This window comes from Trichoplusia ni, chromosome 8 (genome assembly GCF_003590095.1).
Source record: "Trichoplusia ni isolate ovarian cell line Hi5 chromosome 8, tn1, whole genome shotgun sequence".
Taxonomy (NCBI): domain Eukaryota; kingdom Metazoa; phylum Arthropoda; class Insecta; order Lepidoptera; family Noctuidae; genus Trichoplusia; species Trichoplusia ni.
This window is the reverse complement of record NC_039485.1, coordinates 6359675-6377041: the sequence shown is the minus strand read 5'-3', so window position 1 is coordinate 6377041 and position 17367 is coordinate 6359675. Positions and strand designations below refer to the sequence as shown.

General features: G+C 35.3%; 1 protein-coding gene across 4 annotated transcripts; it reads left to right on the top strand.

The window, feature by feature from the left end:
* The first annotated feature begins 1810 nt into the window (after positions 1 to 1810).
* On the top strand, positions 1811 to 15924 carry LOC113496802 (peroxidase-like). Of its 4 annotated transcripts, none has more exons than XM_026876138.1 (13): positions 1811 to 2103; positions 5335 to 5444; positions 5528 to 5828; positions 5912 to 6149; positions 6261 to 6423; positions 6587 to 6780; positions 9557 to 9752; positions 10752 to 10949; positions 11133 to 11416; positions 12707 to 12862; positions 13406 to 13526; positions 13770 to 13950; positions 14105 to 15924. In XM_026876138.1, exons 1-13 carry the CDS (start codon positions 2000 to 2002, stop codon positions 14238 to 14240), a joined length of 2382 nt encoding a protein of 793 aa, XP_026731939.1. In that variant the 5' UTR covers positions 1811 to 1999; the 3' UTR covers positions 14241 to 15924. The 4 variants fall into 4 exon arrangements, with proteins under 4 accessions (XP_026731939.1, XP_026731942.1, XP_026731943.1 ...); XM_026876141.1 differs by lacking the exon at positions 1811 to 2103 and adding an exon at positions 2110 to 4930; XM_026876142.1 differs by lacking the exon at positions 1811 to 2103 and adding an exon at positions 4937 to 5120.
* The last annotated feature ends 1443 nt before the right edge of the window (positions 15925 to 17367 follow it).

Here is a 17367-nt window from a genome sequence, read left to right as displayed (position 1 = left end):
ACAGTAATGACAAATCTTGTTCATTTTTTTTTATTCTTCGAATTCGGTTTGGATAACTCGTCTTTTCACACACCAATTTTTAGAAATGGTTTACTTTTAAGCGAATAAAGTGAATCCACTAATATTTTCTTTTTGATTTAAGGTTTGCTGTTTTTAGGAATAAAACGGAATAAAATTGCTATGTAATAAAGTTTACGAAATACGGAATACAGAATACGAAAAAATTAAGGCGCATACATAACTAAGTAACGGTAAATGTTAAGGCGAATTGAATTCAAGAACTGAAACATAATTTTAAAATAATTTTAATTATAATTATGTACTTAAATAGTATTATGTTTTTAGAATTGGTCTCATGATAGTGCCCTGATGGTAGGCCTAGATTTACTGGGCTGGACTTTTGGTCTGAAGGTTAATAACATATCAAATATTATGTATTAAACAAATTCAATTTTCTTTCTAAACCTAACTCAAATCATGTAAGTTTCATCGATAATACTTACCTAAGATCTATCATCAGGTACTTGTACTTATCTATTACTTCATCATACGTTCTTTTCTACTGTTTTCAGAACCTCAGCTTTACATTATCAAATTGTTTTCATTTCCAAATGATAGGCAGGTTTTAACTTACATTGCTTTCGAAAACAATTGCATTCATACGAACATTGCTTTCACAGCGAGTCATATTCGTGCAGCGAACGGCATAATGTTATACCTACCTATCCACCTTGATTTGTGTTTGTATACTTACTGCAATTCACGCGAACCGGCTTTTGTGCACGCGGTTAACTCGTGATCAGCTGATGGCGCGGGGAATGTGGATGGTGGCGGGGTCGTTTGCGGGGTACGCGGGGGGAAAGTTGCAACCACGCTGTGAGCATGCGCTCTCCACGTGCTCGTGGGACTTTATTAGTGTGCGTCATAATTTTTTAAGATTAATAAGTTTGCTGCTTGCTATCTTATTTTCACTGAGAGATATTAAAAAGGAAATGGATCATCTAATAAAATTTGCAGTCTTATTAAATAGTATCAATAAATGCAGCTGTGAAAAAGTATTTCCGGCGAAGAATTTATTTTTTAAACGAATCTAACTGTCATATAAAAAAATATAAAATATAGATTTACCAGCAAATTTAATCTTTAAAGACCAAAACGTTCATAATAGCGAGTAGCCAGGTACCTAAATATTACTATATTACTTATTAAACAAGAGATTCAAGGCTAAAGAAAAGTTTAACACAGCAATATTATAAAATGGCACACAAATAAAGGCGGCTATGTCACAGTCTAGAGAAATCAGTTAGTTCAATGTTTTGCTATGCGATTTCTACCGTGAAAATAACATAATTAGCGCAAAAATATAATAATAAATAAATGATAAATAAATAAATAAATAAATGCGGACAACATCACATACATTGTTCTGAACCCAAAGTAAGTTACTAAAGCACTTGTGTTATGGAATTCAGATACAACGAAGGTACCACAAACACCCAGACCCGAAACAATGTAGAAATGTGAATTTTTACATTGACCCGACCGGGGATCGAACCCGGGACCTCAGAGCTAGCGACACCTTGAAACCGGTGCGTACGCCACTCGACCACGGAGGTCGTCAAAACTTCTTACTAATATAAGTACTAAAAAGTGAATGTAGTGTCGTTAAACGCTTCAAATTAAAACAATAACGATCACTGACCATGGTAACCTACATGTTATTATCTACTCTGTGGCGAAGGTTTCTTTTATGACATCAACGCAGCACGGGGTGATGGCGGGGCGGGGGGTGTTACATTTGTTGATTCGATCGGGCGCCTGTTGGCTTGCCTCAAGTTTAGTTCCAGTCCGAGTTTGGCAGTAGAGGTGAAACTGGCTCCTCTGCCAATCTAATGGAACATCGCTCTTTTGAGAAAGTGTCATCAGCAGTGTTAAACAAATCAAACATTCGCCACAAGCGCGACAATTGCCGAAAACAACAAATCCTGCTACTATTATTATGTTGTTTAAACGGATCATTGAAGGAAAGTCCATGTTGAACACGGATACGAAGAAATGTTCTAGAAGAAAGTCGGAATGCGATGGATGTAGTGAGCATTTCACGTAAGTCTGGAGTATAGTTTTATAGCTTGGTGCTAGTAAAACTGTAGACAATAGAATGACTAACAAATCACTCTCTAAACAAAACGCGGTTTGGGGTCTTGTAAGAGCTTTATCAACTTCCCAAATAACACAAAATATCCTTAAATGCACTTTATGTACAGATGCACATAGTTTATTTTTATCGCTCTAAATCGGTCCACGAGTGAACATTCTCGACGAATCGACCCACTGACTGAGGGATCCAAACGGTCCTAACCTATATATTGTAATGTTTACATAATAATCGGCGGCCAAAAAAGGGGTCATTGCTCAGAGGGGACTCCGTAACAGTCATTGACCTTAAAACAAAATGCGGTGTGAATTAGACATAAGTTTCCCTTTTGTCAACAATCCTCATATTCCTCATGCTAATTGTTTTAGTAAATATCGACCTAAATATACAAAATAAGTAATTGACTTTATCACCAATAAAAAGCGGACAATAAATAAATTCACGACAATTTTTTGCAAGGACATGTTGAGGAAGGTAAGTTTTGTATACAATATAAAGATTATTCAAATAATTCGGTATAGCGATATCGGTAAACGTGTTTTTAATCTGAATTTAAATATCAATACAATGTCTTGAGATTTTAGCTATCTATTTAATTTCTACAAACATAAGTGATTAATCTCACTCAGCTTAATTGGTTAAAATTTAAAATTGCCGTTGGTTTTCTTATAATGAGGGAACATAATCACTGTCCTTTTTGGGATCATCCAAACTCACTCAAAAATATCAAAGGGCAAAAAGAGCAAAAAATATCAGGCTAACAGCCAGATCATCATCAATCTTCTTACATGGGCACTAGCCTCCTTTTTGCTTATGCCATCCTCCTCCGTATCTTGCCCGCATGGATCCTATTCCCGTCACCTTTGTGCCATCATTCACAATACTTATCCACATCCATGCGTTAACGTCGGTTAATACTTGGTTTCCGTTGTATCGTATACGTGTTTTGTCATTGATGGCGTATGAGTTAGTATCCTCATACAGTAAACATATCGATCAGTTTAAAAACAATATCCGCTAAAACGGCTGCTTTCCACCAAAACTGTTTTGATGATAACTTCTAGAGCAATATGGAAACTTTCCTATTTATATATCAGTAATGTTTAATTAGAATTTATGTGTTAATCTTATCGTATGGTATTGATAGTACCTAGGTATCTATTGGCTATTCATTCAATATAAATATGGCATTATTGTGGCAGTTTATCGGGACCTACTTTTTATATGTATTGATAACGAGAATGTGTCTCGATCTAGAAGCTTCATGAGCTTTTTCATAATATATAAGCCAAACATTTAATATTGCTCTTGCTGGCCGGTTCCTATTTTAATAGGCTTAAGTATCCACGTTTAACAGTCATTACGATTTAAAGAACTATGAGAGAGTATTCAAAACTATACCATGTTTATTGGATAGTCCGATTTCTGAAAAAAAAACGATGTTTGTTTAGAAAACCAGTAGAAAGAAACGAAAACACTTTGTCGAAATGTAATACTGTGTTTACGTTGTGTACAATACAACACACGCTTGACATAGGACAGCTAGTGTACTGAAAATTGTGGATAAGGATAATAATAAGGGGATATATTTCTTCAAATTTGTGAAATATTTGTCCTAAATTCGTATAAGAGTGTTCAGGGCTTCGAAACACTGAATTACGAATTAGGTATATTATACGTACTGTTACAGCACATAACTAGATCTACTTTTTGTAAATAGTCAAGCGTTCGTATATTATTACGTAAATATATTATGTACCAAGTTAACAAAAAACGAAACGAAAAAGGATCGGTCTGCACTGCATCATCCACTTTAGAGATATAACAATAAATACGTCATGTTAACCTAAATTGAAAGGGATTAAGCGATACCTACACTTTATGGTCATACTCATGAGATTAATGCGCTTTTTAACTGCATCCACTAGTGCAAAACAAACAAAGAATGTAGTAAAAAGCTAATACAAGAATACACGCAAGGTTTCTTATAATGCTTCTAAAAATAACCTAGTTTGTCCGGTTTACAAGCGAGTATCTATGAGACCAATGGCCTGAAGCCATCTACTTGATACGGATCAGCGGTCGTAGGAACTAGGGCTTAGTGCTTGCCTTATGTAAGATGGAGGAATTCAGTAATCTTTATTTAAAGAGGAAGAAAATAATGCACATTAAATACTTTCTCAGGAATACTGGTTTTCTGATTTGAAAAGTTCTTATAAGTGTGTACAATATTATGTCTATTGTTACTTTGTTTTTTCAGCTTCTTCTTCAATTTATGTGAAATTCCTGTATTCCAAACGTGCCCAAGTCTGATAATTTTAGTACTAGGTGAAGATTTCCGAAATCGTGGTTAATTATCAATTTTATTATTGACCTAAAACGTTAAATCGTTACCTTACATTATACGATTACATAAACAACATAAAATTACCTTAGATTTGTCCAAGCTACTGTCAAAAGTCAATGAATTATCAACAGGCGGGTAGATTTGATTTACCTTTCTCTTGAGTCTACTTCTTTTTATCACTGCGCAGTTTCGTAACAAATAAGTTCACTCTCAGTAAATGTATTTGCAAATTATATAAAATTACGTTGTTTTCCGAAGTGCTCAAATAATATCGTGTCTACATAATATTTTTAATTTAATCGTGCGTACTATAGTAGTGCGTCGAATAAACAAACAATATTCAGATTTCTAGACAGTTTATATCGATAATAAACAAGGATCTGTCATTTGTTTGTTTGTCAGTGATACTAGGATTTAGAAATACTCGTGTACGACTAATTATAATTATTTACTGCAATTAAATACTAATTAAGTCGATGTAAATCCGGAACTATTTACAATCGTAATTCTGATAGTTCAGGGGGCTCGTCTTCATACGTTTGCTTATTTAGCGGCAGATAATAGTGACGAAACAGACGTCTCATATCAGCACTTGCAGGGTCCGCCAGGGTCACAGAGGTCTTTGATTGATACCCTTTTCGTAATGTAACTGGTTCTTCATAAAACTGTTTATCCACTCGTGTATTGATCAGTTTGACTCCAAACGTCTCAGATATCAGAACGTAATATGTTAATAGTTAAAATTTGTCAGCGGTGTGTCTCTTGAATTGTAAATCGTTTAAATATTCTTGTGGTGACGCATTGTCTTGATCGTTGGCTTCCTGTGTTGCAGTATATTGGAAGAAATGGCGAAGATGGTGTTGCTTGGTGTAGTGCTGTGGGCGGGAGTTACATTCGGAAGCCATGTAGCTCCATATCCTCTTAACCTTATTATATCAACTGGTAAGTCTTTATCACTTGCGTCTTTCCAGAACCAAAAAGTTCGTATCTTTTGTTCAATGCTTAAGTAACCTTTATTTTCGTAGATATCAGTCATCCACCACCCATGTATGACTTTCCATTTCCGAGTGCCGAAATGTTAAGGAGATTACCTGCAGTCACCGCCACGCATACCAATCGCTCTGTTCAGATAAGCAAGTTTGAAGTTTCCATGTTGGAAAGGCTTGAATTGAATTTGAAGTCTGCGGGAATCACGCCCAAAACTGGGTCTGCTGCTCGTGGACTTGTTATAGATGGTTACGCTTCCGACGACGCCATGCATTATGAAAAATCTTCGATGACAATCACAAAGGCATCGCAGAATCTTGTTTACACGAGGTGCAGACGGTAAGTTTAATTAAGTTTTAATTCATTATCATCTCAGGCTTTTAATAGACTAGTGTGTAACATTATGTTTGTTTGTCCATTAGATATGGTTTGGCTAATGATGAGTGCGCGAGTTTTATTAGCACTTTGAATTTGCGTGAGAGTGAATATGGGCCAGAGTGTGCGGCTTTAGAACGTTTCACGTGTCACACTAATAAGATGTCATCGAAGTACCGGACTTTTGATGGATCCTGTAATAACCCTGTGCGGTCCTCCTGGGGACAGGCTCTTACTGGCTACAAACGGCTTCTGCACCCAAAATACGCTGACGGCATCGAAGAGGTTGGTTTTGACGACATACTTTCTCATATCCGTTTTTATTCCGTCGTTTAATTTTAAACTCTCTCAAATATTTTAGAATACTATGAAGACTAATTTTCGCTTTCTTTACAGCCCCGTCGTGCACTAAGTCACAAAGCATTACCTTCTGCTCGCCTTGTCAGCACCAAACTAACGAGCAACCAGGACCTGCCTAACAACGATAAAACAATCGCTTTGGCTGTCTGGAGTCAATTTGTTTATCACGATTTGGTTCACACTCCAGTTCGCAAGTCGAGTAAGTGCTATTTTGTCATAAGTTAAAAACTAACTTATGTCTTTTTGCTATTAGGCTCTGCTTAACATCCTAATCTTAGAATACTTGATTAGAAAATGTTTGCGAAACGATTTAAATCTAATTGCCTGTTTCAAAGTAACTTATTGTTTCGTTTATCCAACAGTCCACACAAACCAAGCCATCCGTTGCTGCGACGAGGGCTTCCCCCTCACACCGCGCTACATCCACCCCAGCTGTATGCCGATCTCCGTGCCCCATGACGACGCTTTCTACAAGAAAAAGTACGTCACCTGTATGGAATACACACGTTCCATCACGACTTACCGAGGGGACTGCACTTTTGGAGCTTCGGAACAGGTAAGATTTTGAAAAGATGTATAGATACTTTAGTCTCGCTCTACTCCAAAAGATTCATACCGTCAAAAAGGCAGAAAATTGCGACAGAAGATAGCTTCCGATATTCATCTTTCTTTGTTAATGGTTGCTAATTAAGAACACAAGGTTTATTCTACGTAAATGAATGAAAAATCTGCTATCAGTAACTACGAACCGATTTCCTCTTACAGCTTTGTTTGTCACATTTCTAGAGAAAAATATTATCAATATCATTATTCTGAGTTATTATCAATGTTTACGAGTTAACTGGCGTCACTAAATTGTCTTTTAATTCTTCACTTATCAGTGATCATAGCTGTCAATTTCTTACTACTTAGAATATTCTTTGCCCTTGGGTTTTACAGAAATTCTTGAACTCGTGTCCTCGTTAAACTACCGCGCAGTTTGCTATTGAGTCATGTTAACTTACCATCTCGTGTTTAACGACATTACTACTAGTAGTACAAACTCCTTTGTTTCGCGTCATCGATCACGATTCAACTTCGTGTACGACTGTTAGTAGTTTGTTTTATTCGGTGTCTTATTTGTTGTTATGTACTCATGTAGTCTGATTATCCATTTGGTTTCAAATCACGTTTTATATGACTCGTTGATATCTGAGTAGCGCTTGTAATGACGTTACTTATTTTGTTTTGTTTTCTAGGTCAATTTGCAAAACAATCGTAATACTAATTCAGAAAAAAGTCTGAATTTAGCTTACAAGATATTTTTTTTTGCAAATAACGGTTGAGAAATTATAAATTGACTTTGTTTTAAAACTCTTCGTAGGTTGCAACTGTTCTTGTTAATTTATTAATATTATGTTACAATAACATATTCTAGGCATATTCCCCGATAAATGTTTATCTTATTTTTAGTTATAAATTATTGAAGTCATATCGTCAAGAAAACAATCGCATGGGTGTGGTTTTGTGTACATTAACTAACTGATTCATTTTAAAACAAATTTCTACAGTCTCACGATGAAAGATTAAAAACAACAGTTTTAAATAAATAGGCATCAACTAACATTACATTACACGTGTTGTTTTAAAGTTGTTTACAACGAAGTGCATTGGTTTTATTAGTCTAAGTACATTTGATCGAAGCCGCCATTTGTACGGGTTCGTAAGTCAAATTATTTGCGTCCTAATACATTTGCTTTATCGATTTGTGATTGAGACTTGTTCTTTCAATTGAAATTTTACAAGCAGCAGCTACGCAGTAGAAAAAGGAGGTAATTATCGAGCTAGACATTGAGTTCTTATTCGAACTGAATTGTGCTTTAATGAGTTGTATTTAGAGTTGTTATTCACATAAACGTTAAGTGGACATTACACGTACTATTAATCATTCCGTAGTTCTTCTAAAGACGAGCCATGCCTCTGAATTGGACCAATAATAGTTCGTTCTAGGTGCATCTATTGATAACGGACTTATAACACATGCGCAGTTGTGTAATGCAAGTTATGCAACGTCCGGATCGGTGGAGGACAATCATGCAGTCTGTTGATAACGTCTGGAACAAACAATAACATGTTTTTGTTCTATGCGTTTGAACTGTTTATAATGATTTAAAATAGACTTGTTAATTACCGATTACTGTCCGTTCACCTTGCAACGTGAGCCTGTTTTGCAAATGTTTAGTTTTCTTGATGTTTTAAAATATTGAAGCACGGATTCAATATCACCATTATGCAGTTTTGCATTGTAATTTCGAAACAAATTTAATTATTATATACTTTAGGTACATTCTTAAATAATTGCTGATGCCTGATTATTTAACTTTTAATTACTAGTTCGTTCATTCGTTTTTTGTTCAATATTTTAATTGGTAAAGTGAATAAGATTAGGTATTCTTTTTTCATTTTTAAGTTTTATTATAAATTTCGTGACGCGGATGCACAATTGTTTATTTAATCATGGTTCACTCATGCTCATTTATCGAGAGTTTCGTAATTCTTACCCAACCGGAATCAATCAGCTGGCGCGGAGGCGGGGGCGCGAGTTAAATTGAAATAAACATTTGTTTTTAAATAGAACGTCAGAATAAATTGGCAGCACAAAAGGCATTAAAGGCAATCCTAAACTGAACTACAAAATTGTTTGCAAATCACGAGGCAAATTTCCGTTAACAACCGAGTACGATTTCTCTTGTTGTAAATTGAAATGGCTTTTTCATAAAATTCAATAGTCAGGTTGTTAATACAGCAAGTCATAGGTACCTACAAATATTTAATTTAGACCAGTCAAACAAAAACAATCTAAAATCAATAAGAAAAATTTTTGTATCAAGCAAAGACAGATACTTTTTTTACCTATGTTTTTTCGTATCAGAGCTTGACTTGAATGACCATGACGATTTTAAAATTCCGTATATGTATTTTAACCTCGACCTTCACTCAATTGATTATTTAAACATACTTACTTATGCATATACCTATTTATATCTACTTAACACTATTTGGGTTCGATCTAAATGGTAACATGATCTCTTCCTGAAACAATTGTCACAAAGAAACCCAGACTTAAAAAAAAAACATTCTTGGATTACGAAAACGCTTGTTCTAAGCGGGGACCGAACCTGTAATACTTGGCGTGACGTGAGTTTAGCGTGGTGAACTAGAACACTCTGATATCAGTTAAGACATCCAATAATAATTGTTATCAATACAACAAGCATCACAATAATTCTCAAACAACAATTGCTTTCAGTGCTTACTTCGTAGCTATTCCAACATTAAATCTTTATCCGCAGATGAACCAAGCCACTCACTTCCTCGATGGATCAAACATCTATGGCTCAAACAGTAGGGATGCCGCAGCCCTTCGTGAGAAATCTGGTGGACTTCTGAAGACTACCAACATTGATGACGAGGAGCATTTGCCTCTAGCTGCCAACCCTACTGAGAAGTGTCTTGTCGGCAGCTCGACTGAAACGTGTTTCAATGCTGGTAAGTTTACTCAACAATTTGGACATATTATAAGAAGGGGTACAGACTTTAAACCTGATAATAATATCACTGAACACTGGATGGAAAGAGATGAAGAGATAATAGGTACCTAAATACATAGATCATAAAGCTACAAAAGGGCAGACTGAGCCTCAGAGATTGAGTATCTTAAAAGAGGTTTATGTCATCGGTAGACTGCGATGGGTTGATGATGATGCAGATATTCGCTAAGGTTTAAAGGTGAACAAAGATATTTCCGTACTGAAATTACTGCTATTGTATTCTCAGTAATAACATTTCAATGACATTCCTCAGAAGGATTCTAGAATATTGCAGTCATGTTATGCCGTCTTCAATTGAAATTATGGTAGATGAATGGATGAACGTAGAAGTCAGTGCCTTAGTAATAGGGTCTGTTTTACTCTTTGGGTACGAAACGATTTATGAATAGTTGACGTAATTGTGAGAAGTATTCTAATTAATATAAAGCGATTTCGGTATTTCAGAACAAGAGTAACTCGTGACTTACTTAAAGATTCTAACGAATTGAAACAACTTTGTGCAGGCTAAAATACGTGCACTTTTATGGACATGCTAATCAAAGCTAATATATTTAACAAAACAATGAAAAATGGTATAAACATGTCTTGAAATCACATTTGATGATAGTACTGATTATTTTTGAGATAAAATGATTATGTTATTACGATATCAGTTTCTTAATGATAGTGATTACTATTAATTTAGATAAGATAAAAGATCTTCCATCTAGCTTTTAGATGTCTGCTTTGTATCACGTATCGAGCAATTTTAGAAAATCGAAGGGTAGGAGTTCATTTACTATTTTAGACCCATTTTTGACCAATGGATAGTTGAAGGGTCGTAGAAAAGCTTTCTCTAATTCGAAAATCATTTCAATTTAGTAATTTAACATAAGCATCCAAAAGTTTCTAAGTTTTTGTGGTTCCTATGATCTGACATCCTAATTATTTTCTACAGGTGATGCTCGAGCCAACACACACCCCTGGATGGCGAGCATGTATGCTGTTTGGGTGAGGGAACACAACCGCGTTGCTCGTGGTTTGGCAAATCTGAACCCTGGATGGAACTCCGACCGTCTTTACCATGAAGCCCGAAGGATTGTAGTGGCTGAACTCCAGCACATTACCTACAAGAGCTGGCTGCCTACACTAACTGGTAAGCAGATAAGAAATTATGAACTATTTCGAAAGTTGGTCCTGTGCGTCATTTGAATTCATAACTTTTGATAACAGATGCTATAAAACCTTCGAAAAACATTTTCATAAGATTCAATGACGAAAAACTTTTTGTAACTCACCTTTTTAGCAAGTTCTGATTCATTTTCCTCTTCCTCAATAGGAAGGGCATTCGAAGAGCTGTATGAGAGCTACGACCTCGGTTACAACTCGGACATTGACCCCACCATCACCAATCCCTTTGCGACCGCCGGCTTCCACTTCGTCAACAGCCTCTTGGACCAGGACATCCAAATGATCGATGACAACAACAATGTGACGTCACAGCGACTCCATCATAACTACTTCAAGCCTGAGATCGTTGCAAAGAACGGCGGCCTGAAGCAAATTTTGAAGGGCATGGTCAACCAGAACAGCCAACAATTGGACTTGAACTACGATGATGACGTGAGTACCATATACTTGTGAACTCGTTCTTGAATAGTGTCAATGTTACTGAATATGATATGACGTCACACAATCTTAACAAGGCAGTTGTTGTAGATTGATTGACGAGAGAATTAAAATTAAGTCAAAGTTAAATAAAACATGTAAATCTGCTTCGTAAACATGTGGTAGGAACATACGTACGAAATGGTATTTCAGCACGTTTATGCTAATAAGACTCTTATCAGTAGTACATAGTCAACTAAAATATTTACTTTTCTTGCTGCAGTCATTCACCTTGAACATAACATGGGGACTGCATATTGACAATGGTCTTAAATATACTTAAACAATCTTAGTACAATAAAGTTAAATGGAAATCGGATATAAAATCTTTAAAAATAAACGTATCATGTTTGGGAGTTCAGGTGTAACGACTTCCCCAGAGATTCGAGAAACAGAAGAAAACAAATCGAATAGAATTGTTATGAATTTTTATCGGCTGATTGTTTTACACGGTGTAATACGAACAAACCTTGAACAATGGCGTTGTGAGAACTTGTATGAATGCCATATTGGACGAGTTTACCTTATGCAGTTATACTATGTGTACCTACAACGCTATACGTACGCTTTATGCATTTGTAGACAGATGGGAATTTATTGGTTTCTCGTGATTTCATTAGCATTGATAAGGAGGTTCTCGTGCTGTTATTTGATTTCATGTTATTTCTTTTGAATTCTATTTTTCTAGTTATAGTGCGAAACCAGGGGACATGGTTTTAAAACAAACCTCGGTCTTTTTTAGAATAATGCTTCTTCTGTAAAGGGAAGTAAAAAAAAGAATAACCTTCGTGATAGTAATCGTGTATTCCGAAAAAAAATATTCTTCCATACAAATTTGATACGTTGTTGATACAAATTTTGATACGTTGATGATAAGTCCAATTACTTTCGAGAATCCGATATTTATTTAAGAAAGCCTCATTGTAAAATAATTGTTTACGACTTATTTTATCTAGGCTACGCAGTCAATCAGTTGAACACTAGGAATAGCAAAGCATTTGCATAGGAACATACCCGTCTTATCTAGCATAGACGTATTAAAGGTTATCGTGATCATTATGAGTATTTTATAATTAGAAATCTTTACGTCAATAGTAACCTTTACGGATGAGAAAACACTGCTTGTAGAAAATGCTTAGCGCTTCTCTTGCTCATTTCTGCCTTACTAACTTACATTTTTGACACCAACATGCATTCAAATATGTATCTTTAGCGTATTCTATAAAGTCTTATTTTCTCCAACAGCTTCGTCATCAATGGTTGGGTGAACTGGACGTTTTGGCGATTGATGTTCAGCGCGGTCGCGACCACGGTCTCCCTGGCTACACACAGTACCGAGCCCTTTGCGGTCTGCCAGCTGTTAGCAGCTTCCAACAAATGACTGATGTTATACCACAAGAGGTATGTATATGTATTTAAATTGTGGCGATGCTTTATTTTCATCCGGACTATATTATTTGATAAAGAATTCTTGTAATTAGGAATATAATCTTTGTTTCGTTTGGAGGGGGGATAGTTCTCGAACATAAAAGTCATAATCCAATTTCATATTGTGTGCTTGTCTTACGCGTTGATCGAACCTGCACAGCACAGATCTCCCACTATACAATCCGTGCTATTGATTTAAATAAATGCTATACTATCTGTGTTATAAAGGCTATGCCCTTGATCAACTGATAATAAATGTAATAAATTATGTATAAGCTGCTCGTGGACTAATAAATAGCTAATTAGCAAATCAATGTGTTCTAAATATCTATTATACCTTTGATTAAAATAAAGTTACATAAACAGGTCGTTTATATTGTGTTATACTGAGTTCAAATCACTTTGTACTAAAGTTCAAAAAAAAAATTAAAATTGCACCCTTTTTCATACTTACTTATCTCAATAATACCGTGTGAATATAAACTATATTTTTAAGAATCATGGTTTTGTCAATAGACGGTCAACAAGCTATCAGAGGTGTACGAGCAGCCTGGTGACATCGACTTGGTGGTCGGTCTGATGGCAGAAACACCTGTTCAAAACTCTCTTCTTGGGCCCACTGCTATTTGTTTGATAAGTAAGTATCGGTTAAAAGATTCGCCTTAACTTTCTATCAGCTTAAAGCTCTTAAAATACTCTTTAAAGGCCATATACATTTCTGGAATTATACTTGTTTTAGTGAATGTGAAATTTGTTAAGATGTAATTCTTTTTAAAGCAAAAAAACATTTTTACCTTTGCAGGCTTTTTTTCAAAGCCTTATTGTGTATTGTTCGGTTTTGAAATGTCTAAAGGTGCTAATTATCTTTTACTTTCTGCAGAGGAACAGCTATGGCGCACAAAGACTGGAGACAGATACTTCTACAGCCACCAAGAGGAAGCCGGCAAGTTCACCAAGAGGCAGCTCACCGAACTGAAGCGCGCTTCCCTCGCGAGGATAATGTGTGACAACGCACCTTTCACTCAGATCCAGAGGGATGTTTTTGAACCTGTTTCTGAAAGGTAGTTAACTATACTTACCAATATCTATTCATTAAAGTAAAAGTATACATAAATGGGGCATGGGCCCTAGAACTGAACCTTGGGGGACCTCTGTGGAAATATCTTATATCGGTCGTTGATTCTAGTCTTCATATTATTTTTCTCATTTTTGCAGTAATCCGTTGGTTTCATGCGAGGAGATTAAGAGGGTGAATTTGGAAGCCTGGCAAGACCCAGCTCAGCAACCTGACATTCTGACGCGCACAAACAAATGGATCAAGAATAAAGTCGGCAGCAACTCCACCAAGTAGTTACTCGTACTTATCATAAGTAAACTATTCGTTAAGCTACAGTGCAAGTTAAATAAAATATTTAGTTTTAAGTGTTAGTGCTTTTGTCATTTGACGAATACTTATTTAAATACTCGAAGTTATTGAACATATTTCAACAAACAAGTATGAAATTGTAGTTATATCCATAGAGTAGTTACGAATTTAGCAAATGAATTAAGACTGTTTTAACTTGCACGGTAGATATTATGTTAAGCATAGTCGAGCGTTTCAGTATTTCGTGTGATTGTGACAGTATGTTAGCATAGTTGTAGTTTGTATCCACGTTCCTCGATACGAAAGCTAAAGAGTATTTAGTTATATGACTCTTATAGACCAATCGTGTGTCTTCTATACATTGAGATTTTTAAAGGAGACGGGTTTGGTCGTATCTGCCTGTCTTGTGAACGTACCGTGTCGTACAGTGGCTGTGATAAGCGGACGCTAGTCCACTGCAAAGAGAAAGGTCTCGAATTTGAGACTTGATTTTGGGATCGTCATTCTTGTGATCCATATGTTAAAAGATCCAAGAATTGTTTGTTATAGTGAAAACAGCATTTTAATAGTACGATATTTGTATCTAAATTGCCTTTAATTTAGGATTTAGAAAGAAATTGTTGCCAGGGTTCTTGTGTATAGCGATCATAAACCGTTGGTTTGTAACACCAAACAGATGGAATCTTGGCTAATGGTTGTGGTAACGATATAAGATCAATATTTAAGCGTCGGAACATTCGTTTGGCTTGTCAACGCGATTGATTCATGTACTTGTGAAGTTGTAACTTAAGCATTGCCCGACTCTGTCCAAATAAGGAATTTGCTTTTGGCTTCAGAGGCTAACCAGTTCATACTGAGATTTATTATTGCCAGGCAATTATCATTATTTTGACCGTCTTCGGGTTTTAACAACTCATGCTTGGTTGTATATCAACTCAAATGTTTTGCTCCCAGTATTTTATTGCATCCTACGTTTCAATCTTTGTTTTCTATTCCTGTTATCTTGTCTTGTTTTCGAGTCATTTTCTCTTTTGAATTCTTATGTTAATAGTTTTAAGTTTTCTGGCACATATTGATCAAATTGCTATTGTTCGCAATGGAAATAAAGTAAAATAGTGTAATGACAGAATGAAAGTATGTGCCATCAATGCCAAAGACTGGAATGCAACTGACAGCGGCTAGCGATTTAGATATTTTTGATAAATTACATCGACATGTAATAAATTTGAAATGATGCTATAATGCCTTTTATTATGAAATATTTTTAAATGCTCTACTTAGTGATAAGGGTTTTGTTAAGAAGTCTAAAGATTTTCGAAAAGTTGTGTTTAGACTAAATTATAAATAGTTGTGTTTGATTGGCTCAAAAGTACTTACATGTAAAAGTTAATAATGACCCATAGCTTAGCCTCTAATAGCACAAAGTATTGAGCATTTTAGAAACTTGTTAACATTGTTATCGATGACATTATTGTATTTTAGTCACAAATTAATTTAAATTCCACCATTTTCATTGCAATATTATTAAAGCAGTTCTTTTCAACATTTTTCCTTTTTTCATAATGTTTTTTGTCTTATTTGATCAAACAATTTGTTATTTTCATATTGGAATGAACTCATTATAATCTATATGCGCTTTTATACCTTAATAAACTTATTTACTGCCTAATTATGGTGCTTTTATTTTCTTCTTACTTTGTCCAATAATTGCATTTTGATCATCTTTTCCTTGCTTTCGCAGCAAGGTAAAGATGATCAATGGCCTATTCAACACAAAAAGAATTTTTCAATTTAGACCAGTAGTTCCGGAGATTAGCGCGTTCAAACAAACAAACAAACTCTTCAGCTTTATATATTAGTATAGATTTCAAAATCTTAAACTACGACAATATTTGATGCTGAAGTTCTACCTACTACATTAGAAGTCCTTACTTCAAGTTTAGAAGTACGCTCCTCAAGATTTACTTCAATTACCTAACATCTTAGGTTTAACTTGGACTAACTTTAATTCTCAGTTCTGTAACATTTTTTAGACGAGTTATTTGTCAGTAAATAAGTTTAATGTAACTTTAATGAATTGATCATTATCCGTAGGAGCTGAGCCCACTTAAAGCAGTTCTAACTTCTGTAGAAAGAAGACAGCGCACTACCCTAGCGTAGTTCCATCTCACATTTACAACTTCAAGAGCTCTTAGTTCACACGCAGTACTTTCTAATGACTTTTGCTTAATCATTCCTCAGTGGAATTCTTTCGTGATGAGCTTCGACGCTCTAATTTATTATCACTAATGTCTCAATTTGTCAACAGTATAAAATGCAAATTGTGAAGTTTATTTGAGAGAGGAAGGTTTATTACATGAAGGCAAGGAATGCATTTATAGTTACAACAAACCAAGCAAGGTTTATGATAGAGTGTAGTTTTTCCCTAATTCTTTGTATTTTACGAGTTCTAATTCAAGAAAAACTTCTTTCAATATGGTAACTTACGCACTTGCTTCAATAGATTGCTTTTCTTGCGCAATTCCGCAAGTCGTAAGGTAATATTCGCTCCTCGACTTAATACATCAAACGTCCAAGGTGAACTGTTATGGCGAGCGGAAACAAAAGATTTTGTAACAATCACCATGGAGTTGAGCGTTATACATTTATGGTGCACATTACTTCCGATTCTATCGATTCATATGTTTCAATGAAACGATTTAATTGATACATTATGGGTAAAGGTCTTTGTAGTAACGAATTCGAATGGCTTACTCACGCCTTTGTCATAGAAAAGATTGGGAAAATTTTTGTATGAGATATAAAACCATTAGTTAAATGTCTGCTATAGGTTTATTGGTTTGCCTATATTGTATAGTAGCAATGATGTACAATATAGCCTTCAGTTTAAGGTGCATTTTTTTATATAGAGTTATCCGTACCGGTCTTTTCTTCTGTTTAATAGTATGCATATAAGTGAAGATTCTCTTTTAGCCTAGCTCGTAAGCTTTTCGTGTGGCTTTCCCAAACATAAACTCGTTTTCCTTCTCCATCCACTTTTAGTTATAAGAATCGGCTTAATATTCATAGCCTAAATATATTATACTTACCCTATAGGCCGATTAGTAAGAAT